Below are 20,002 nucleotides of genomic sequence, written 5' to 3'. Positions count from 1 at the left end.
AAAAATAGCAAAATTTTAAAACGTGCCATGTAAGAAACACCCTAGTGCAGAGCCCATGGGGAACAGATCTTTCACACAGCTAAATGTTCTTGCAAAATCGGACGAAGTGCAGTCTGCGATATGCGTAAAGAAGCCTCTGTCTCGCAGTAAGTAATATACCGATCCCCTTCACATATGTTGCAACCGACATCGACTTTTTTTTCCCACTACGAAATTCTACAAATAAAATGTCTTTTGGGAGGTAGCTATCAAAAGTTGAAAAACGCCTTTTCGGAGATGCCATTGTTGTAACAACAAGAAGTGACAAATTTAGTTTCTTAAAACCTACAAGGCGACGTCAGTATGAATTTAGTGGGTTTTTTTCTATCGTATACGCATCATTACTAAAGTTGCGGTAGTGGCTCCGAAAACTTGTATATTCGTCGTTTTGAGTTGCTTGTTGGATATTTCTTGCTTTCCAGTAGATTTTGAATAACCCTGAGATTTTGTATTTCCTGGGTCTTACACTTCTTTCACATCTTCTTGACTGCAACTGCATGTCTACATACTACAGAGATAATGTGCTGAGATAGACGAACAAAAAATATTTCCAAATGCCATACACCATACTGTAAAAAGCTTTCTGTCATCAAAGATATAGCACAGACGTCGGACACGACAGCTGTGCACGACAGAACGTTATGTCTTGGATGTGATATCAATATCAGCGTTACTTTTCCATATTTTGTAGTCAAAATTAGACGAGACTCTTCAAAGATAGCTTTACTGTTCCATCAATAATTTAAAATATCTCCAGTTTCTCAGTTAGGGCCAAAGGTGTCGGGAGACTAGCTGTCCTAGCTGTCGTGCTCGGCAAACGCTGGAATTGGTAATGCCCACAAAACTTCATCCTCAGCTATCCTATTTGTTTTATAATCGGGTGGAAATTAAACATGATATGCACAACGGCCCAATATGTTCTCTTGGGTACATAAAGAATTAGAAAAAAAGATAAAGAAACTTATATTTGATATTTACTAGTAAAGTATACCCTGTACTACATACTAGCAACATCATAATGTCTTGTACTGCACAATTAACACATTAGTAGCTATTCTTCCCGAAGCCACGTATATTTCGTTTCGAAGTTAGATATCAGCATCTTGAGGTTAAAGCTCACTCTTATGCCCGTATTTGCTTACAAATAAATTTGTTTTGGATTCGTTGCACCTTGAGAAAATACAATTTTTCTTCGTTTCTGTTTATACTTCTTTCTTGTTTCCTGTTGCTTAATGGAAAGGAAATAAAAAAAACGCTCTGATTTAACAATAGAAAAACATATGTGGATAGAAAAGAAGAAAAAATGTGTTTACTGAAAGTAGGAGCTATCCAAAAGAAATTTAGATATTAGAAAATTCCTCAGTTCTACACGTTGGAAGCTATAATCAAGCTGCAGCATCTTTTTCTCAGTATTTATTGTTAAAGTCATTAATCTGAGCTGCGCTGGGTAGAAGCGAGGTCTCAGGCGCCTTGTCACGGTCCGTGCGGCTCCCCCGTCGGAGGTTTGAGTCCTCCCTCTGGCATGGGTGTGTGTTGTCCATAGCGTAAGTTAGGTTAAGTAGTGTGTAGGCTTAGGGACCGATGACCTTGGCAGTAGGGTCCCATAAAACCTTACCACAAATTTCCAAATTTCATTAATCTGCATCGCAATGTGGGAGGGGAACCTAATGTTTCTGTCTCGTTTGCTGGTACCATAAATTATAGTTAGTTATTCTCAAAGCCGTTTATGGTACACATGTCGTGTGTGTATACATATATTTTAAATCCACAAAGGAATTTGTAAATATTGAGCTATACGGAAATACTTTCTTGTAAAAAAATGTATTTAAGTTAAAATTATGAAAACAAAATAACTGGTTGTGTAATGTATAGGCGGGAGTCAGGTATATGCATATGACAATTCTTGTTAAAAAAAAAAAACAATACTGATAAAACTACCGTTCAAGATGTTACCAGCTTAACTTCAGAAATGCTCGAAAAAGGAGAATTATTTCAGAATAACAAGCAAGAATCATGATTTTATTGTACAGATGTTAGGACCTGAATGCGCCTCGTCAACGAGGGAAGAATGTGAGTACATAAATAAGACTTAATGTTGTAGGAAAGTGTTTATTAGTGTGCGCTGTCTCGCCCATCTCATCGGTCAGTTCAGATCCAGTAAAGGGAAGCAGCTGCTCCCGACCACTTGTAGTCAGCGTCCTGGAAAAAAGCAGTAAAATTATAGTACACTATCAGGAAAAGTATAGTATACTATAAAAATTTAGTAATCTGATGAGTGAAATTGGAGAAAAAAAGGCATATACCAGAGCATATTAACCTAGGCTGCTGTTTCTCCATCCAGTGACCTACTTTTTTTCTTGAAGTCACTAGCATTCCACAGGCTTTCGTATTCGGCGTGCTTTCGCAATGTCTGTGCGCGTGTGTGGTGCTAACCTGAGCCTTGCACTGGAGTCAGCAAGTTTCAGCGCTAGCAGATTGTGCAACATCCTTTGCAGAACTGACGGCTGCGGAGGTCTGGTTTTTGTACAATTACATCTGTGACTTACACATAATTTTTCTACACTGCATATTTACATCAAGTAACAATCTTCCCATTTCTTCCGACGATGCATACAACTACCCATCAATTGTGAGATGTGAAAATGAAAATGTGGCCCTTACGCCTCTTACAATAGTATGTAGTCAAAGTTCCAGACAGATATTTATCAAAGTTGTCAGAAAGTAAATGATGAGTTAACTTTATCTGAGAGAGTGCACGATATTACACCTTCTTCTGTGTTGTGCCAGCGAACATCCAGCTCAAATTGAAGATTCGTTAAATATAATGCAGTTGTGTTCCATTCGCGAGTGTAGCTTCGCCACCCGAGAAGCGGTAGTTGCCAAGTCTTCATGAAGTCTCGAGCTGTTCATTAACTCATTCTCTTCTGCTGCTTTTACGGCCTCATTGGACCACATCAGACAGTCATTTTCTGGTAATCTTCTTCAATAGGGTTTCTTTCCGAATCGCCCAGCATCTTTTCATCAGTTGACTTAAACCTTTATTAATCGTAAATGGCTGAGATATTTCTTCTGTGGACTTTTCTTTAGATTTGGTGTTTGTTAGAGTTAATTTTATAGTTTTTGTTAATTTTGGATGGAGCCCAAAATTCCTCAGTATCTTCTTCATTGTAGATCTTTGGATACAATCATAAGTTGTTTCGAAGTCTACAAAGGTTTCGACTTGTTGTTTTTGTTAATCCACTACCAATTTCAAAGTGATTATCTGGTCAGACAAGCTTTTCTAGGACCTTAACCTCCGTTGGTATTCACCTGGTTCCAATTCAAATTGGTCTTTACAAATATTGTAAAGAATTCGTGAAATGACTTTATACGTTATATCCAAAAGGAAAATTCCTCTATAGTTGTCTGGATTTGATTCGTCTCCTTTTTTGTGTAACGGGTGGATTGTAGCTATAGTCCAATGTTCTGGTAGTTCTTCTTTGTTCCAAATTTTAATTATGGATTGGCATAATGATATCTTGACTGGATCTGTTGCATATTTGTCATTATTACACTTTTTATATAAAAGACACGCTTAATCGGAGAAAAAACTTTTCACATGATACCACTTTTCAAAAAATCTTTCATAAAGGTTACCGTTTCTCTTTTTAATAATAGGCTACTACTTACTGGATCACTGAACACTGCTGTAGCGTTTGAAAAGGGACACCCACCTCTAGCATTACTCTTCCTCAACAGAAGTAGTCGATACCATAAATATTCGAATTTTGAACAGGTAATATTATCTCAGCGGTTTCTCTAAAAAAAATTGTATGATTTTGTACTTGATGTGTTACATTTGAAGCTAAAATCGATAAAAAATAATTACTTTGTTTTGTTACAATCGATATGTACTAGCTCTGAAAGTACACTTAAATTTTTTTTGAAGCGTTTGAAATTACGAAATATTTGGCACACTTAAAATTTGTATTATTAATTACGAAATTTGATACTGTTTATCATGCTTATTTCTGAGTTCATTTATAAAATAATAATATAAATTAACAGAAATTCATTTGTCAAGAACTTTTGTAAACCCTTTGGAATATTGTTACTACCTCAGAGTGAGGAGGTACTAGTGGGCATGCCTCTGATGTGATCGTACGTGTTTTCTATTTTGGAAAGACAATGTTATTTCGACTTTCTTAATGTGAAAACTCAAAAGACAGTGTGATATAGAAAAATCTGACAGAATAAATTATCATGAAAACAAAAAAATTGCACAGGCTTACTTCAAAAATGATTTAAGTCGGTTGGAACCATGAGAACCTAAAATATGAACATTTCAGCTTCAAGAATCGGTCCGCAGACATGAAGAACTGGAACCAACTACGAGAAAAGAAGATAAGTACAAAGTTTATTGCAAATCTTACTCCTCTCGTTTGCTTTAAAAAAAAGAGACATCACCATCGGAAATAATAGTGGGAACAACAACACATTTTGGGAGGGGGATATTACAACTTATTTATTACATAAAACTGTTAGACTGTGCATCTTTGAGGCAAAAAAAAAGAGGAGAAATGTGGAAATTCTATTCCATCTTAAAAGTTTATTAGGTCCGAGTGATAGCGTACCATGGCTTTTATTAAACTTGTCTGTCAAGAAGCGATGGAGGAAACGCAAAAAAGTTTATAAGGAAAACTAAAGTAGAAGGGCTTTAAGAAACGATACATAGGCTCGCAAATGACATCTCTCTCATTGGAAATGGAGAAAATTTATAAGAGCCGCGAACTGCAACGGACCACTTACTCGTACTTCGTCCACAATCGGTATTAAAGGTAATAATAGAAAGAAGAATAGACTTGCAGAACCTAAAAACTGATGCAGGGTATTACAGACGCAGAAAACTTCCCTCCAGAAATGAGATTTATTGATATTAAGTACTAAAGTACACTTGAGAAAGAGATTTCTGAAACAGAATGCCAGGAACACAGAATTGCATGGCAGTTAGCTGGAAAATTGGCGAAGATATTGTAAATTTCGTAAGTTGAGTGTTCCGCATATTGCATGGACTATGGACAAGATATGCTGATGGCACACCCCAAGTTACGTTAATTATTAAACTCGATTTACCATATTTGTATCAGGCATTCCCCATTTTCTACGATACATCAGCAACACCCAATAGTCAGATTTTTAAACTTAAAATTATCAACACGAATCCAGCGTGTTGATCTCTGGGCTACACCGCCGCCGCTGTGGAAGAGCGGTTCTAGGCGATTCAGTCTGGAACTGCGCTACCGCTACGCTCGCAGGTTCGAATCCTGCCTCGGGCAAGGATGTGTGTGATGTCCTTAGATTGGTTAGGTTTAAGTAGTTCTAAGTTCTAGGGAGTAGACAACATTCCATTAGAACTACTGACAGCCTTGGGAGTGCCAGTCCTGACAAAACTCTACCATCTGGTTAGCGAGATGTATGAGACAGGCGAAATACCCTCAGACTTCAAGAAGAATATAATAATTCCAATCCCAAAGAAAGCAGGTGTTGACAGATGTGAAAATTACCGAACTATCAGTTAAGTAAGTCACAGCTGCAAAATACTAATGCGAATTCTTTACAGACGAATGGAAAAACTAGTAGAAGCTGACCTCGGGGAAGATCAGTTTGGATTCCGTAGAAATATCGGAACACGTGAGGCAATACTGACCCTATGACTTATCTTAGAAGCTAGATTAAGGAAAGGAAAACCTACGTTTCTAGCATTTGTAGACATAGGAAAAGCTTTTGACAATGTTGACTGGAATACTCTCTTTCAAATTCTGAAGGTGGCAGGGGTAAAATACAGAGAGCGAAAGGCTATTTACAATTTGTACAGAAACCAGATGGCACTTGCAAGAGTCGAGGGACATGAACGGGAAGCAGTGATTGGGAAGGGAGTGAGACAGGGTTGTAGCCTCTCCCCGATGTTATTCAATCTGTAAATTGAGCAAGCACTGAAGAAAAGAAAAGAAAAATTCGGAGTAAGTATTAAAATACATGGAGAAGACATAAAAATTCTGAGGTTCGTCGATGACATTGTAATTCTGTCAGAGACAGCGAAGGACTTGGAAGAGCAGTTGAACGGAATGGATAGTGTCTTGAAAGGAGGATATAAGATGAACATCAATAAAAGCAAAACGAGGATAATGGAATGTAGTCGAAATAAGTCGGGTGATGTTGAGGGTATTAGATTAGGAAATGAGACACTTAAAGTAGTAAAGGAGTTTTGCTATTTGGGGAGCAAAATAACTGATGATGGTCGAAGTAGAGAGGATATAAAATGCAGACTGGCAATGACAAGGAAAGCGTTTCTGAAGAAGAGAAATTTGTTAACATCGAGTATAGATTTAAGTGTCAGGAAGACATTTCTGAAAGTATTTGTATGGAGTGTAGCCATGTATGGAAGTGAAACGTGGACGATAAATAGTTTGGACAAGAAGAGAATAGAAGGTTTTGATATGTGGTGCTACAGAAGAATGCTGAAGATTAGATGTGTAGATCACATAACTAATGAGGAGGTATTGAATAGGATTGGGGAGAAGAGAAGTTTGTGGAACAACTTCACTTGAAGAAGAGATCTTTTGGTAGGGCATGTTCTGAGGCATCAAGGGATCACCAATTTAGTATTGGAGGGAAGCGTGGAGGGTAAAAATCGTAGAGAGAGACCAAGAGATAAATACACTAAGCAGATTCAGAAGGATGTAGGTTGCGGTAGGTACTGAGAGACGAAGAAGCTTGCACAGGATAGGGCAGCATAGAGAGCTGCAGCAAAGCAGTCTCAGGACTGAAGACCAGAACAACAACAAGTTCTAGGGGAAGGGGGGGGGGGGGGGGTGATGACCTCAAATGTTAAGTCCCGTAGTGCTCAGAGCCATTTGAACTATTTGAGCTACATCGCTCAGTTCAAACCAGAAGGTGTTCCATCGGAAGTTTAAAAAAAAAGCTATGATTATTATTCCCGAAAGAGAGTAATCAATAAGATATCTGACATTTTAAATACCGCAAGAAGTTTCTGAAGCGCTTTAAGTGAAGTTGAAGGCCGACTTACCTGTTCTGTGGAGCGTCCCAGTATTTTGTCCTATTCCTTCATGTCGTACGGTGAAACAATTTGAACAGATTCCTTGACGTCTTCCACAATGTCCTTGTCTTCCTCTTCTTCGATGAGTGTCTCTACGCCGTCCTCCGTCACTATTGGTTCGACGATCACTTTCTTATCCACATCCGTCTTAACATCTTTATCCACCTCGACGATCTCCTCGCCTTCGGGACCCTCGCGAACGTGCACTGCGTCGGTCTCGAATTCTTCCTTGTCCCCTCCGTAGCGCTCGATAACGTACGGCTTGGCGTGGTAGTTCTTGAGAGGCACCAGCACCTCTTTGCTGACCACGTGCGGCCCGTAACCGTAGTCGAAGTACTCCTTACCGACGATGGGCCTGTGGTGAGGCTCCCAGCCCCTGCGCCCCTCCACGAACACGTGCTTGTAAGGCAGGGGCTTGATCCCAGCGTCTACTGACTTCTCGACGAAGACCGCCTTCCGGTCGACGAAGTCTCCGGGCCAGCCGCCGTCCCCGTGCTCGATCAACTCCTTGGCCTCCACGAAGTCAGTTTCGCGGAACCTCGGTTTCTCGACATAGACGGGCTTGTAGCGGTCCACGTAATCGACGTGCTTGCCCACGACGACCGCCTTCGTGGCGATGGGCTCGCGGCTCCACTGCCTGTAGGGAGCCACGACGGCCGGTTTGGAGATGACGTGCTTCGCTTGCCAGTCGCGGACGGGGGCCGCCGGCCAGTCCGCTTCTTCGTAGTAGTAATCGCCTTGCGGGAGAGTTTGGTACGGGTACTCCTTACGCGCCAGCACCACGGGCCTCAGGTGCTCGTGTGGGCTGTGATAGTACTCCTGTGGGTGGCGGGGATAGCGGCTGTGGTCGCCTGCGGAGTCATCTTCCTTCTTCTCCTCTGTGGTCTCCATTTCCACGTACACCTCGAGCTCGGCCAAGTCCGAGTCGGCATCAGAGGTATAGCCATCCAGATACCCTTCTGGCTTGTCGTGTGCCAGCACCTGTAACACGAAAGCAAACCACTATTACGGCGTCACCGTGTCATATCTTGCATGCTTCCTCAGTTACAGTCACTACTTAACGGCCATACTAATTAATCTACATCTACATCTACATCTACTTGATTACTCTGCAATTCACATTTCAGAGCTTGGCACAGGGTTCATAGAACCACAATCATACTATCTCTCTACCATTCCACTCCCGAACAGCGCGCGGGAAATATGAACACCTAAACCTTTCTGTTCGAGCTCTGATTTATCTTATTTTATTTTGATGATCATTCCTACCTATGTAGGTTGGGCTCCACAAAATATTTTCGCATTCGGAAGAGAAAGTTGGTGACTGAAATTTCGTAAATAGATCTCGCCACGACGAAAAACGTCTATGCTGTAATGACTTCCATCCCAACTCGTGTATTATATCTGCCACACTCTCTCCCCTATAACGTGACAATACAAAACGAGCTGCCCTTTTTTGCACCCTTTCGATGTCCTCCGTCAATCTCACCTGGTAAGGATCCCACACCGCGCATCAATATTCTAACAGAGGACGAACGAGTGTAGTGTAAGCTGTCTCTTTAGTGGACTTGTTGCATCTTCTAAGTGTCCTGCCAATGAAACGCAAACTTTGGCTCGCCTTCCCGACAATATTATCTATGTGGTCTTTCCAACTGAAGTTGTTCGTAATTTTAACACCCAGGTACTTAGTTGAATTGACAGCCTTGAGAATTGTACTATTTATCGAGTAATCGAATTTCAACGGATTTCTTTTGGAACTCATGTGGATCACCTCACAGTTTTCGTTATTTAGCGTCAACTGCCACCTGCCACACCATACAGCAATCTTTTCTAAATCGCTTTGCAACTGATACTGGTCTTCGGATGACCTTACTAGACGGTAAATTATAGCGTCATCTGCGAACAACCTAAGAGAACTGCTCGGATTGTCACCCAGGTCATTAATATAGATCAGGAACAGCATAGGTCCCAGGACACCTCATATCACTTCAGTTTTACTCGATGATTTGCCATCTATTACTACGAACTGTGACCTTCCTGACAGGCAATCACGAATCCAGTCCACACAAGTGAGACGATACCCCATAGGCATGCAGCTTGATTAGAAGTCGCTTGTGAGGAACTGTGTAAAAAGCTTTCCGGAAATCTAGAAATACGGAATCAACTTGAGATCCCCTGTCGATAGCGGCCATTACTTCGTGTGAATAAGGAGCTAGCTGCCTTGCACAAGAACGATGTTTTCTGAAACATTAAGTATCAATAGATCGTCCCCTTCGAGGTGATTCATAATGTTTGAATACAGTATATGCTCCAAAACCCTACTGCAAACAGAAGTCAATGATGTAGGTCTGTAGTTCGATGGATTACTCCTACTACCCTTCTTAAACACTCGTGTGACCTGCACAATTTTCCAATCTGTATGTACACATCTATCGGTGAGCGAGCGGTTGTATATGATTGCTAAGTAGGGAGCTATTAATTAATTTGTCAGAGCTAGTCATGGGTGTGGAAAGCTTTCAACGAAATGTACTGAGAAACAACTAAGACGCATTTGCAACCTATGTGAGTGATCTCTTCATGGTCAATAGATGGCTAAGAGCGCTACATTTATTGATAAAAAAGTTTGCTGCGTGTTACTGTTTTAATAAAGGAGCTGTAGCATAACACGACAAATTACTACCCGGAGAATTGTAACCAAACTATAAGGGGCAATAAAATGAAAAGGAGACATATGAAAAAAGTAAGTTCATTATTTCAAAAGTAATCGTCATAACTGTTGATACATCTATCGCACTGTGAGACAAGACAGTCAATGCCTTCATGGAAAAATGTTTCGGTTGGCTACGGAACCATGATTGTACCCAGGCGCGTAGCTCTTCGTCCGCTGGACCCGCCCACATGTCGCTGAGTTTGTTTCCAGTACTCTGTAGAAGTTTTCTGGGAAGTCCTTGCACTTCCTTCCTAGAGTCCCGATCCATCCCTATGCGATTTCCACATTTTGGGAGACCCGAAGAAAGGCTTCCGTGGCAGTAGATTTGCTTTGGACGAAGAGATACGCACCTGGATACAGCCATGATTCCGCAGGCAACCGCAACCGTTTTTTCCATGAAGGCACTGACCGTCATGTCTCACAGGGGCATAAATGTACTAAAAGGTACGGCCATCACTTTTGAAATAAGAAACAGTTTACTTACTTTTTTCCATTTGCCTCATTTAGAGATATGGTTGTTGGTCTGCCGATTTTTCTGAATTGCTCCTCAGTTTTTTAAGCAGTTTTAAAATTTTAAAAAAAATGAGAAAGGCTTAACATTTCAGCACATCCACTAACGAAGTTGTTTTTAAAAGGAAACTTTTTAGAATAAAAAATATCCGCGAAAGTGTGCAGCAAGTGCTACTGTCAGATTGTTTTTTATAAAGGAACGTAAATTATGGATACTATAGGTTCTTCGGCCTATAGTTGATCCTTATCACTGTCTCTATCATGTCTACTATTTTTTCTATAAATCTTGCAGCCAAGTGTCAGATTCCTTCTAGTAATGTAGTTTACTGTATGTCACAAACGGTCACGGCCACTACCGTTTAACCTTATAGAGGATCGTGAGATACCATTTGTAACTGCGGAGCGGAGAAAAGTGGTCACCTGACTGTGGATTATTTGAGTGGACAGCAGCTGTAGACGTGTGGTAAAAGATACTAGTACTCGTGATCGTACGTGAAATATGTAATGTGCTTGCAATTATAACTTTATTCATTCGAATGAATCCAAATTTTCACCTAACTTGATTGCTTGATGAAATAATGGAGACAGCTGTTGAACACGGATGTTTATATCCGCCGGCCGGTGTGGCCGAGCGGTTCTAGGCGCTTCAGTCTGCAATCGCGCGACCGCTACGGTCGCAGGTTCGAATCCTGCCTCGGGCATGGGTATGTGTGATGTCCTTAGGCTAGTTAGGCTTAAGTAGTTCTAAGTTCTAGGGGACTCATGGCCTCAGATGTTAAATCCCGTAGTGCTCAGAGCCATTTGAACATTTTTTCTATATATCCTTTCGAAAACTGCACATTAATTTTGTTACTACGTTGCACAATAGTGTGACACATAGACTTTCTGGTTTCATCAAGATATGCAGAAACATTTCGGAAAAAGTACTCCAACTATCAGCTTAAGATTACATGTAGCTGATATTTGGTCGAAGAATGATTTTTGGAGTGCATCCTGCCTATAGTCACAGCGCGTAAGTTATAAAGGCGTTGGGTCCGACCCCTATTACGTTAATTTACTTCTGCTTAGATGTCATTCACAACCACACCTCATTTAAAGGAAGGAAGACTAGGGTTTAATGTCCCGTTGACATCGAGATAATTAGAGACGAAGCACCAGCTCGGATTGTTTTAAGGATTGGATTGTTTGCGGAAAGATACCAAACAGCGAGGTCATCGGTCTCATAGGATTAGGGAAGGACGGGGAAGGAAGTCGGCAGTGCCCTTTCAAAGGAACCATCCCGGCATTTGCCTGGATTTAGAGAAATCACGGAAAACATAAATCAGGATGGCCAGACGCGGGATTGAACCGTCTTCCTCCCGAATGCAAGTCCAGTGTGGATTGTTTTAAGGGTCAAGAAGGGCGTCGGCCGTGCTCTTCACGGAATCATCACGGAATTTGCCTGGAGCGATTTAGGGAAATCACGGAAAACCTGAATGTGCACAGCTGGTCGCGGATTAGAACCGTAGTCTTCCCGAGTGGGAGTGCAGCCTGCTATCCACTGCACCACCTCGCTGGATGAAACCATATTTGTGTACAGTAGTTATACTTTGTTTTTTCGTTTTACAACCGAATATCGATCCCTTCTTGAAAGAACAAATTCCACCAGCATCAACTTACAGACTAGTAAAGAAACTCTGAAAAACAAAATGATCCATCTACAAGCTCTGATTTTAAAAGGCGCTAGAATGAATGAGTCATTATGTGCCAACTCGCTGAAAGAAGCATCTGAAGTAAAGCGGTCAGCGGTTTTTTAGACGAACTTTGGTTTCATACACACAGACAGCACTGTAATTTATTTTTGCGAAGTGACAGTGCGGGAAGAGTGTTGTCAGACAACAGTGCCAGGCAACGTTCCATTCTTGTGAATACGAGGTGCATTCAAGTTCTAAGGCCTCCGATTTTTTTTCTCCGGACTGGAAAGAGATAGAAACATGAGCATTGTTTTAAAATGAGGCCGCGTTCATTGTCAATACGTCCCAGAGATGGCAGCACCGTACAGCAGATGGAATTTTACCGCCAGCGGCGAGAATGAGAACTGTTTTAAATACTTAAAATGGCGACGTTATCCTTGCTTGAATATCGTGCAACCATTCGTTTTCTGAATTTGCGTGGTGTGAAACCAATTGAAATTTATCGACAGTTGAAGGAGACATGTGGTGATGGAGTTATGGATGTGTCGAAAGTGCGTTCGTGGGTGCGACAGTTTAATGAAGGCAGAACATCGTGTGACAACAAACCGAAACAACCTCGGGCTCGCACAAGCCGGTCTGACGACATGATCGAGAAAGTGGAGAGAATTGTTTTGGGGGATCGCCGAATGACTGTTGAACAGATCGCCTCCAGAGTTGGCATTTCTGTGGGTTCTGTGCACACAGTCCTGCATGACGACCTGAAAATGGGAGAAGTGTCATCCAGGTGGGTGCCACAAATGCTGACGGACGACCACACGGCTGCCCGTGTGGCATGTTGCCAAGCAATGTTGACGCGCAACGACAGCATGAATGGGACTTTCTTTTCGTCGGTTGTGACAGTGGATGAGACGTGGATGCCATTTTTCAATCCAGAAAAAAAGCGCCAGTCAGCTCAATGGAAGCACACAGATTCACCGCCACCAAAAAAATTTCGGGTAACCGCCAGTGCTGAAAAAATGATGGTGTCCATGTTCTGGGACAGCGAGGGCGTAATCCTTACCCACTGCGTTCCAAAGGGCACTACGGTAACAGGTGCATCCTACGAAAATGTTTTGAAGAATAAATTCCTTCCTGCACTACAACAAAAACGTCTGAGAAAGGCTGAGCGTGTGCTGTTTCACCAAGACAACGCACCCGCACATCGAGCTAACGTTACGCAACAGTTTCTTCGTGATAACAACTTTGAAGTGATTCCTCATGCTCCCTACTCACCTGACCTAGTTCCTAGTGACTTTTGGCTTTTCCCAACAATGAAAGACACTCTCCGTGGTTGCACACTCACCAGCCGAGCTGCTATTGCCTCAGCGATTTTCCAGTGGTCAAAACAGACTCCTAAAGAAGCCTTCGCCGCTGTCATGGAATCATGGCGTCAGCGTTGTGAAAAATGTGTACGTCTGCAGGGCGATTACGTCGAGAAGTAACGCCAGTTTCATCGATTTCAGGTGAGTATTTAATTAGGACAAAAATCGGAGGCCTTAGAAGTTGAATGCAACTCGTATATTCACTTCTCCTTTTTGACGTCCGCCTCGATTGTTGAGTGGTCGGCGCGGTCGAATGCTATGCAAAGGGGCTCGGGTTCGATTCCCGGCTAGATTTTCTCTGCCCAGGGACTGGGTCTCATGTTGTCTTCATCAACATATCATCGCCATCGACACGCAAGTTGAGGAAGTGGCGTCAACTCAGAAGACTTGCACCACGCGGCCGGTCTACCCGACGGGAGGCCCTCGCCACACGACATTTCATTTGCTCGGTGACACTAACAGGAAAACTTTTAGGCGACTTAAGCGTCAGTTCCATTGTATATATATTCAAGCAACGTGTCAGTTGGCATAACAACACTGCGTGGACTACCTTCGAGATCTTTCCACCAGGGAAAAATTTGAGATGGGTATTGAGAATCAAGCGTTAGACGTAGGCGCTGCGAACCAAGAACGCGCGCGCGCGCGTGTGTGTGTGTGTGTGTGTGTGTGTGTGTGTGTGTGTGTGTGTGTGTGTGATGACTTGTGTAAGTGAAACTGAAAATATACCAAAATCTGTCGGTATAGATTCGAACGAAGAGTCGTAATTATTACCCACGACTGATACAGCACACGACGAAACTGCATATACCACCGTTTACAGCGAATCGTAGTGCGCACACAACGAGAGACACTGCAACGCGTAGGCGTCCGCAGAAATTTATCCACCAGGGGGAAAGATTTTAATGTGAAAACATATGACGTCCCAAGAATTGTATTTTGCACGAAGTACACAAACTGACTTATTTTACCTTAAGCGATTAATTATTATTCAGTCAGTAATTTTGAGGTAAATTATTTTGATTCCTAAACAGTAAACATACGTGTGTAGTATTTCTTTTTATATTACTAATATGCCATCTTTTTGATTCAGTGCTTTGAAATGACATCAGTATTTGATGAAATTCAGGAAATACAACTGAAATGCAGGATATTCAGATAAAATACTTTCTTCCTCTGTCAATAATTTTGAAACTGGAAGTTAAAAACCCGAAACAGAACTGCCAGAATGATCGAGAAAATACTGTTCCATATCAATGAAAAGTAAATACAAGAGCTGTACGAGTAAGGGACAGAAAATAAATTAGAAATTCTATTTCTGCAATGTTCTGTAAATTTTAATAACCGTCTTGACTGCAAGACAGTGCCAAAATCGCCTCAGCCCAAACTAATGGCATAATTTTCCGCGAAAAACGTCGGAACTAAACAAACACAAGTTATATTTGTTTTGCTAAAGCTGCAGCATTTCCCCTCGCGCTCAGCAACGCTGAATCGGATCTTCAGTAGAATCGCAGTCAATCATTGCTAGAGTTCTGCAGAAATGCAAAGTCTGTTCCCCGATTCCAGGAGAGGGTAAGTACTCCCTCTTTCCTTGGCGCCTAAAAGCGTGTAGCGAGTGGCAGCGCTCCATTTATATTTATGTAATAATACTGTCACTGCCTCCCCTCCCTACTTCCATAGCGTAAGCACGACGGTGCTGCCACCCCAGCCAGATAACCTTATATAGTTGCCTAACAAAGATCGAGGATACTGCACTGCCGGCTGTTATGGCCGAGCGGTTCTAGGCGCATCAGTGCGAAACCGCGCTGCTGCTACGGCCGCAGGTTCGAATCCTGCCTCGGGAACGGGTGTGTGTGATGTCCTTAGGTTAGTTAAGTCTAAGTAGTTCTAAGTTCTAGGGGACTGGTGACCTCAGATATTAAGTCCCATAGTGCTAAGAGCCATTTGAACCATTTGATACTGCATTTGTATTTATCTGTTATTCTGTCTCTTGTAGGTGACCAAACATTCACCCATTTCGTGCTTTCTCACTGTTCTTTCGGTTCCGGTGTTTTCACTCCCCGCTCTTGGGGAAAAGAAAAAATACTGTATAGTCAGGTGTTTTCCTTCCAAGAAAATGACTGAAACTTCGATATTACTTAGTTTTCTTACACGGTTGGAATTGGAACATTTAGACTACTTCGTCTTCTAAAGTGTTTACCCAGCTCTTGCTCCCCGTGCTCCCCCCTTCCTAGAAATTACCGCATTGGTGATTTTGCACTTGAAGATCACATGTCATAGATTTTGCTTCCTTGCACTCCCATCCTCCTGCTATTAATGAATTCCATTTAATAAACCTTGCTGGAACTATTGCTCCTAATGTCTAAGAACCTTAAAACGGACTGTAAATGGATCATTTCGGATATAAGGTTTTCAGTGTTAGGAATAAACCAAATTCCGCGCCGGCCGGAGTGGCCCTGAGGTTCTGGGCGCTACAGTCTGGAACCGAGCGGCCGCTCCGGTCGCAGGTTCGAATCCTGCCTCGGGGCATGGATGTGTGTGATGTCCTTAGGTTAGTTAGGTTTAATTAGTCTAAGTTCTAGGCAGCTGATGACCTCAGAACTTAAGTCGCATAGTGCTCAGAGCCATTTGAAACAAATTCCGCGCTCTAAAGTCTGAAGTGTTTGATGTGCTTCAGAATCAGTCGAATATAAATCGAAGTGATAAATAAAAGGCCCTTCAAATACTCTTTGTGTTGGCCACCATGTCACCGGTCTGTAATTAGTAACTCCAAACAGCCTCTATAAAAGATAGACGGATTTCTATCAGCAAGAATACTGACCATTCAATGCTGCACAAGAATATGTCAGTAGCCGTAGCACCTAAAGCCATGTCTTACCTATAAAGTAGGGAAGATACCGTCCCACACGAAAACTCAGCTAAAGGTATTTCCCAGTAAAGGCTCTAGGACGCTGCCAAGGAACGCGCAAAGAATCAGAAATGAAGAAAGAGGAAGAGGAGAGGTTTAACGTTTCGTCGACTAAAGGTAATTATAGACGGAGCGCAAGTTCGGAAAAAGGAAATTTGTGGTAAGGTCTTATGGGATCAAACTGCTGAGGTAATCGGTCCCTAAGCTTACCCACTACTTAATCTAACTTAAGCTAACTTTATTTAGGCTAAAGATGACACTCACACACCCATCCCCGAAGGAGGACTCGAGCCTCCGACGGGGGTAGCAGCGCTGACCGTGACAAGACGCCCGAGATAGCGCGGCTACCCCACGCGGTGCAAGGTCGGATAGAACAGAGATAGAAAGAAAAATCCGTTGAAACCTTTACAAGGAGCCATGAGACGCTTGACTTCAGTGATTTATGGAAAGGAGGGAGCACATAATAAGAGTACAGTTCCGTAAACACTTCCACGGACGTCAGCAGTAACTTTTCCGAAGGAGTACACACTCTAAAATCGCTAGTCTTGGTGTAAGTTGTTCACTTCCGACACATGTCATGTCATAAGACATAAATTTTGTAGATGACTAAAAACTTATTATATCCCAGAGACATTATGGTTAACCACTCAATATATGAATGAAAACTGCCCACTCCATATCCCGGGGAGGGGAGGAGGAGGGGAGGGAGAGCGGCGTGGGAAGCCTATGACCATTTCTCTCGTTAATGTATTAAAAAAATCGCTGGCATTGATAACTATCGGGCACATTTTTTTATGTGAGTGTTCCACAGTACAAGCGCGCCGAAAACCACACGACATGAGACCAAGTACGATTCTTGGCACTGCGACTGTCTATCAGAGGCGCACAATGTGGCCACCTGTTTTCAGATCATGTGCACCTGAAGAGCACCCTGAGCTGGAGAATAATGGAGCCAGGAAATCGTAGGGTGAACTTCGCATGAAATTATTTCCTTAAACCACGGAAGCCCTAAATTTGGGTAGCGCGACACTTACTGTATATGAATCGTGCTTCTCTTGGATATAATCTCACCACCACAACAACTGCACCAATTCGTCCGTGTTTTAATAAGCGTATATTGTATTTTCGGTGCCCGCTGTTAGACGGGAAATCAAAACTGATTGAATCAGAAAGTTTCTTCTGTCACAAGAAGTGTCGTTTGCAGTTCGCCTTCGTCTGTTCAGAATATATTCCAAAAGGCTGCATACATTTTAGACGTTTACGCACTTCCAATACGTCCTCGATCAACTGCAATGGTACTTACCAACAAAAGTGCACATCACAGAAAAAAGACGATGATGCTACAGTGGCAAAACAGCACTCCACTACAAGATTAGTTTGAATCGAAAATGCACTTCTTTTCATGCATTCTATAGTATGTGCATCAACAAAGTGATCTCTCGTTGAGACAAATATGTCCGTCGCTAGGGTGAATATATTGAGAAATAAAAATGCAGACATAAAGAATAAAGATGTTGAACAGTCAATAAAAAATTTTCTGCGTTTGTGACCGCGTTCGCCTGCCGCGGTGGTCTAGCGGTTCAGGCGCTCAGTCCGTAACCGCGCGACTGCTACAGTCGCAGGTTCGAATCCTGCCTCGGGCGTGGATGTGTGTGATGTCCTTAGGTTAGTTAGGTTTAAGTAGTTCTAAGTTCTAGGGGACTGATGACCACAGATGTTAAATCCCATAGTGCTCTGAGCCATTTGAACCATTTTTGGTGACCGCGTTCTCAATATGTAAAACTACCGACGTTTCGGTCACTGTTGCAAGTGACTCTTCAGGCTGTATTTGTTTACTCTAGAATGAGAAAACTTTGTTTCTTATATACCTGCAGACGTGGCTGTTATCTAATTCTGATAGGCTAGTAAGGATGAAACACAGGTTAGTCTTACCTGAGAGAGTAGCTAATTGACTAATTTATTAATTTCGACGCTCATGTTTCATTGTAAACGATTACATTTTCTTCTGTGCGTTGTGTCTGTTGACAAGCATTTTGGTTATAATATCTAATGTTGAGTAAAAAGAGAATGTTATGTAATTATTGGCTGGGAGACAATAAGTGGTAGTTAAACCACCTAATGGGAGTGGTTTATAATCCTTGTACGTACTAGCACCTTTCCTCAATGACAAGTAAGCTTAATTTTTTATATGTATTTATTTTGTATGTGTGACAGTAATGAGCACACGTCGAGAGCGAAAGCGCGGTGCCAGCAAATACGCTGCCAACGTGGCTGTCGATATTAATGGTTCCTTCCCAGAACGAATCATCAAAATAAACAGTTTCTCACGCCCTCAGTCCATGAGACACAGTGAAGTAGTTTGTCGTGTTACCTTCTAAATTATATGATAAAGTTGGGCTAACAATAAAGATCTCGGAAGTTGAGACAGCCTGCGTTTATAGAGGTCACCGTCCAAACAAATTACCCACTTATTTTGCCAGAGAGACGGTTACCAGACCGCAGAAAATTTATTATAATTAATTATTACTCAGAAAAAAGAGCGCTTCAATCCAATCAGGAACGCCGTATCAAATAGTGAATGAAGCTCATGGACCAAAGAATACTGTACGCTGACTACCGAAATCCATTTGGACTCTTAAAGTTAGGGATCCAGTACATCAAGCTCTTCTTAAGTAAGACCAGAGCTAGATCTGGAAGCTCTTAGCACTGTAGAAGAAGCAGTGAGGGAATGCCATCAAGTTTCTGAAGAGGAATACAAACTGTACGGGAAAGATAAAGACACAGCCTTTATAGAGGTGGTCAGCAAGACTTATAAGTATTCTTGAAGAGAATGAATGACGTATTTAGAGCAAAATATCGGTCAAGGACAAACGTCAGAGTTGGGGAGAACACTCTGGAAGAATGGAAACACTTAATAAAAGTAAACAAGACGAGGCAAGATGACCGATGCAACGAATGCATCACCAAAAGTCTGGTCCAGGCAATAAGAGATTTAGACAGCAAAGAGATCCAGTGTCAATGAAATGTAAAACAGAATCGAGAAAAAAGTACTTAAAATGATCACATGGAATATTTTAATAAACAAGTAAAATTTTGACCATGTGTAAAAGGCAAGAAAAGAAAAATACTGAGAGCATTTACAATGTAGTGCTGCTGAAGGATGCTAGGAACTAAATGGAATACAAAGCACAAATTGACGAACGTCTTGTTAAAGTAGGCGAAGTACGAAGTCTATGAAGAACTCTTACGAAAATAAACAACAGTTTGAAGGAACATCAGCTAGGGTATCAAGGAATAGTTAAAATCACAAGAAAGAGTAGAAAAGAAGGACTGAAAGGCAGACGAAGATCAGAAAATATGAAATAAATTCTCCAGGCTTTTAAGAGTAGCAGATGTGTAGATACATAGAAACTGAATCTCTTTTGTCGTTTCAATCGTATGTGGCCAGTACAACGCGTTACCGAGCAAGCCTCGTTATTTAAAAATAGACGCATAGACCATCTAGGGTATTTTCCATCATGAGCAATTTTGTACTTTTTCGGGTAAACATCCATAACAACGGTACCAAGTACCTAGAAAGTTTTCTTTTCATTCCCCCTGAAGGTAGTTTTCTACTCATTGGGTACAACGTTATCTGATTCCTTGGGACGAGCTGACTTACGAGTAATTCTGCAGGTTTCCCTTCTCATTTGGGCACTGATTAAGAAA

At 41.9% G+C, this 20,002-nt stretch overlaps 1 protein-coding gene across 1 annotated transcript in view; it reads right to left on the bottom strand.

Moving 5' to 3' along the window:
- Positions 1-2,019: 2,019 nt before the first annotated feature.
- The window catches only part of LOC126347090 (uncharacterized), a 29,345-nt gene continuing 11,362 nt past the window's right edge, over positions 2,020-20,002 (bottom strand). Inside the window, exons 2-3 of the mRNA XM_050002245.1 lie at positions 7,106-8,116; positions 2,020-2,238 (exon numbers count right to left, since the gene is read on the bottom strand). Coding sequence (XP_049858202.1) covers positions 7,136-8,116 — 981 coding nt within the window. The 3' untranslated portion in view covers positions 2,020-2,238; positions 7,106-7,135. The remainder of the gene's footprint in view (positions 2,239-7,105; positions 8,117-20,002) is intronic.

Source organism: Schistocerca gregaria, chromosome 1, assembly GCF_023897955.1.
Source record: "Schistocerca gregaria isolate iqSchGreg1 chromosome 1, iqSchGreg1.2, whole genome shotgun sequence".
Taxonomy (NCBI): domain Eukaryota; kingdom Metazoa; phylum Arthropoda; class Insecta; order Orthoptera; family Acrididae; genus Schistocerca; species Schistocerca gregaria.
The sequence above is the reverse complement of the archived record's forward strand: the minus strand, read 5'-3'. Positions and strand labels throughout refer to the sequence as shown.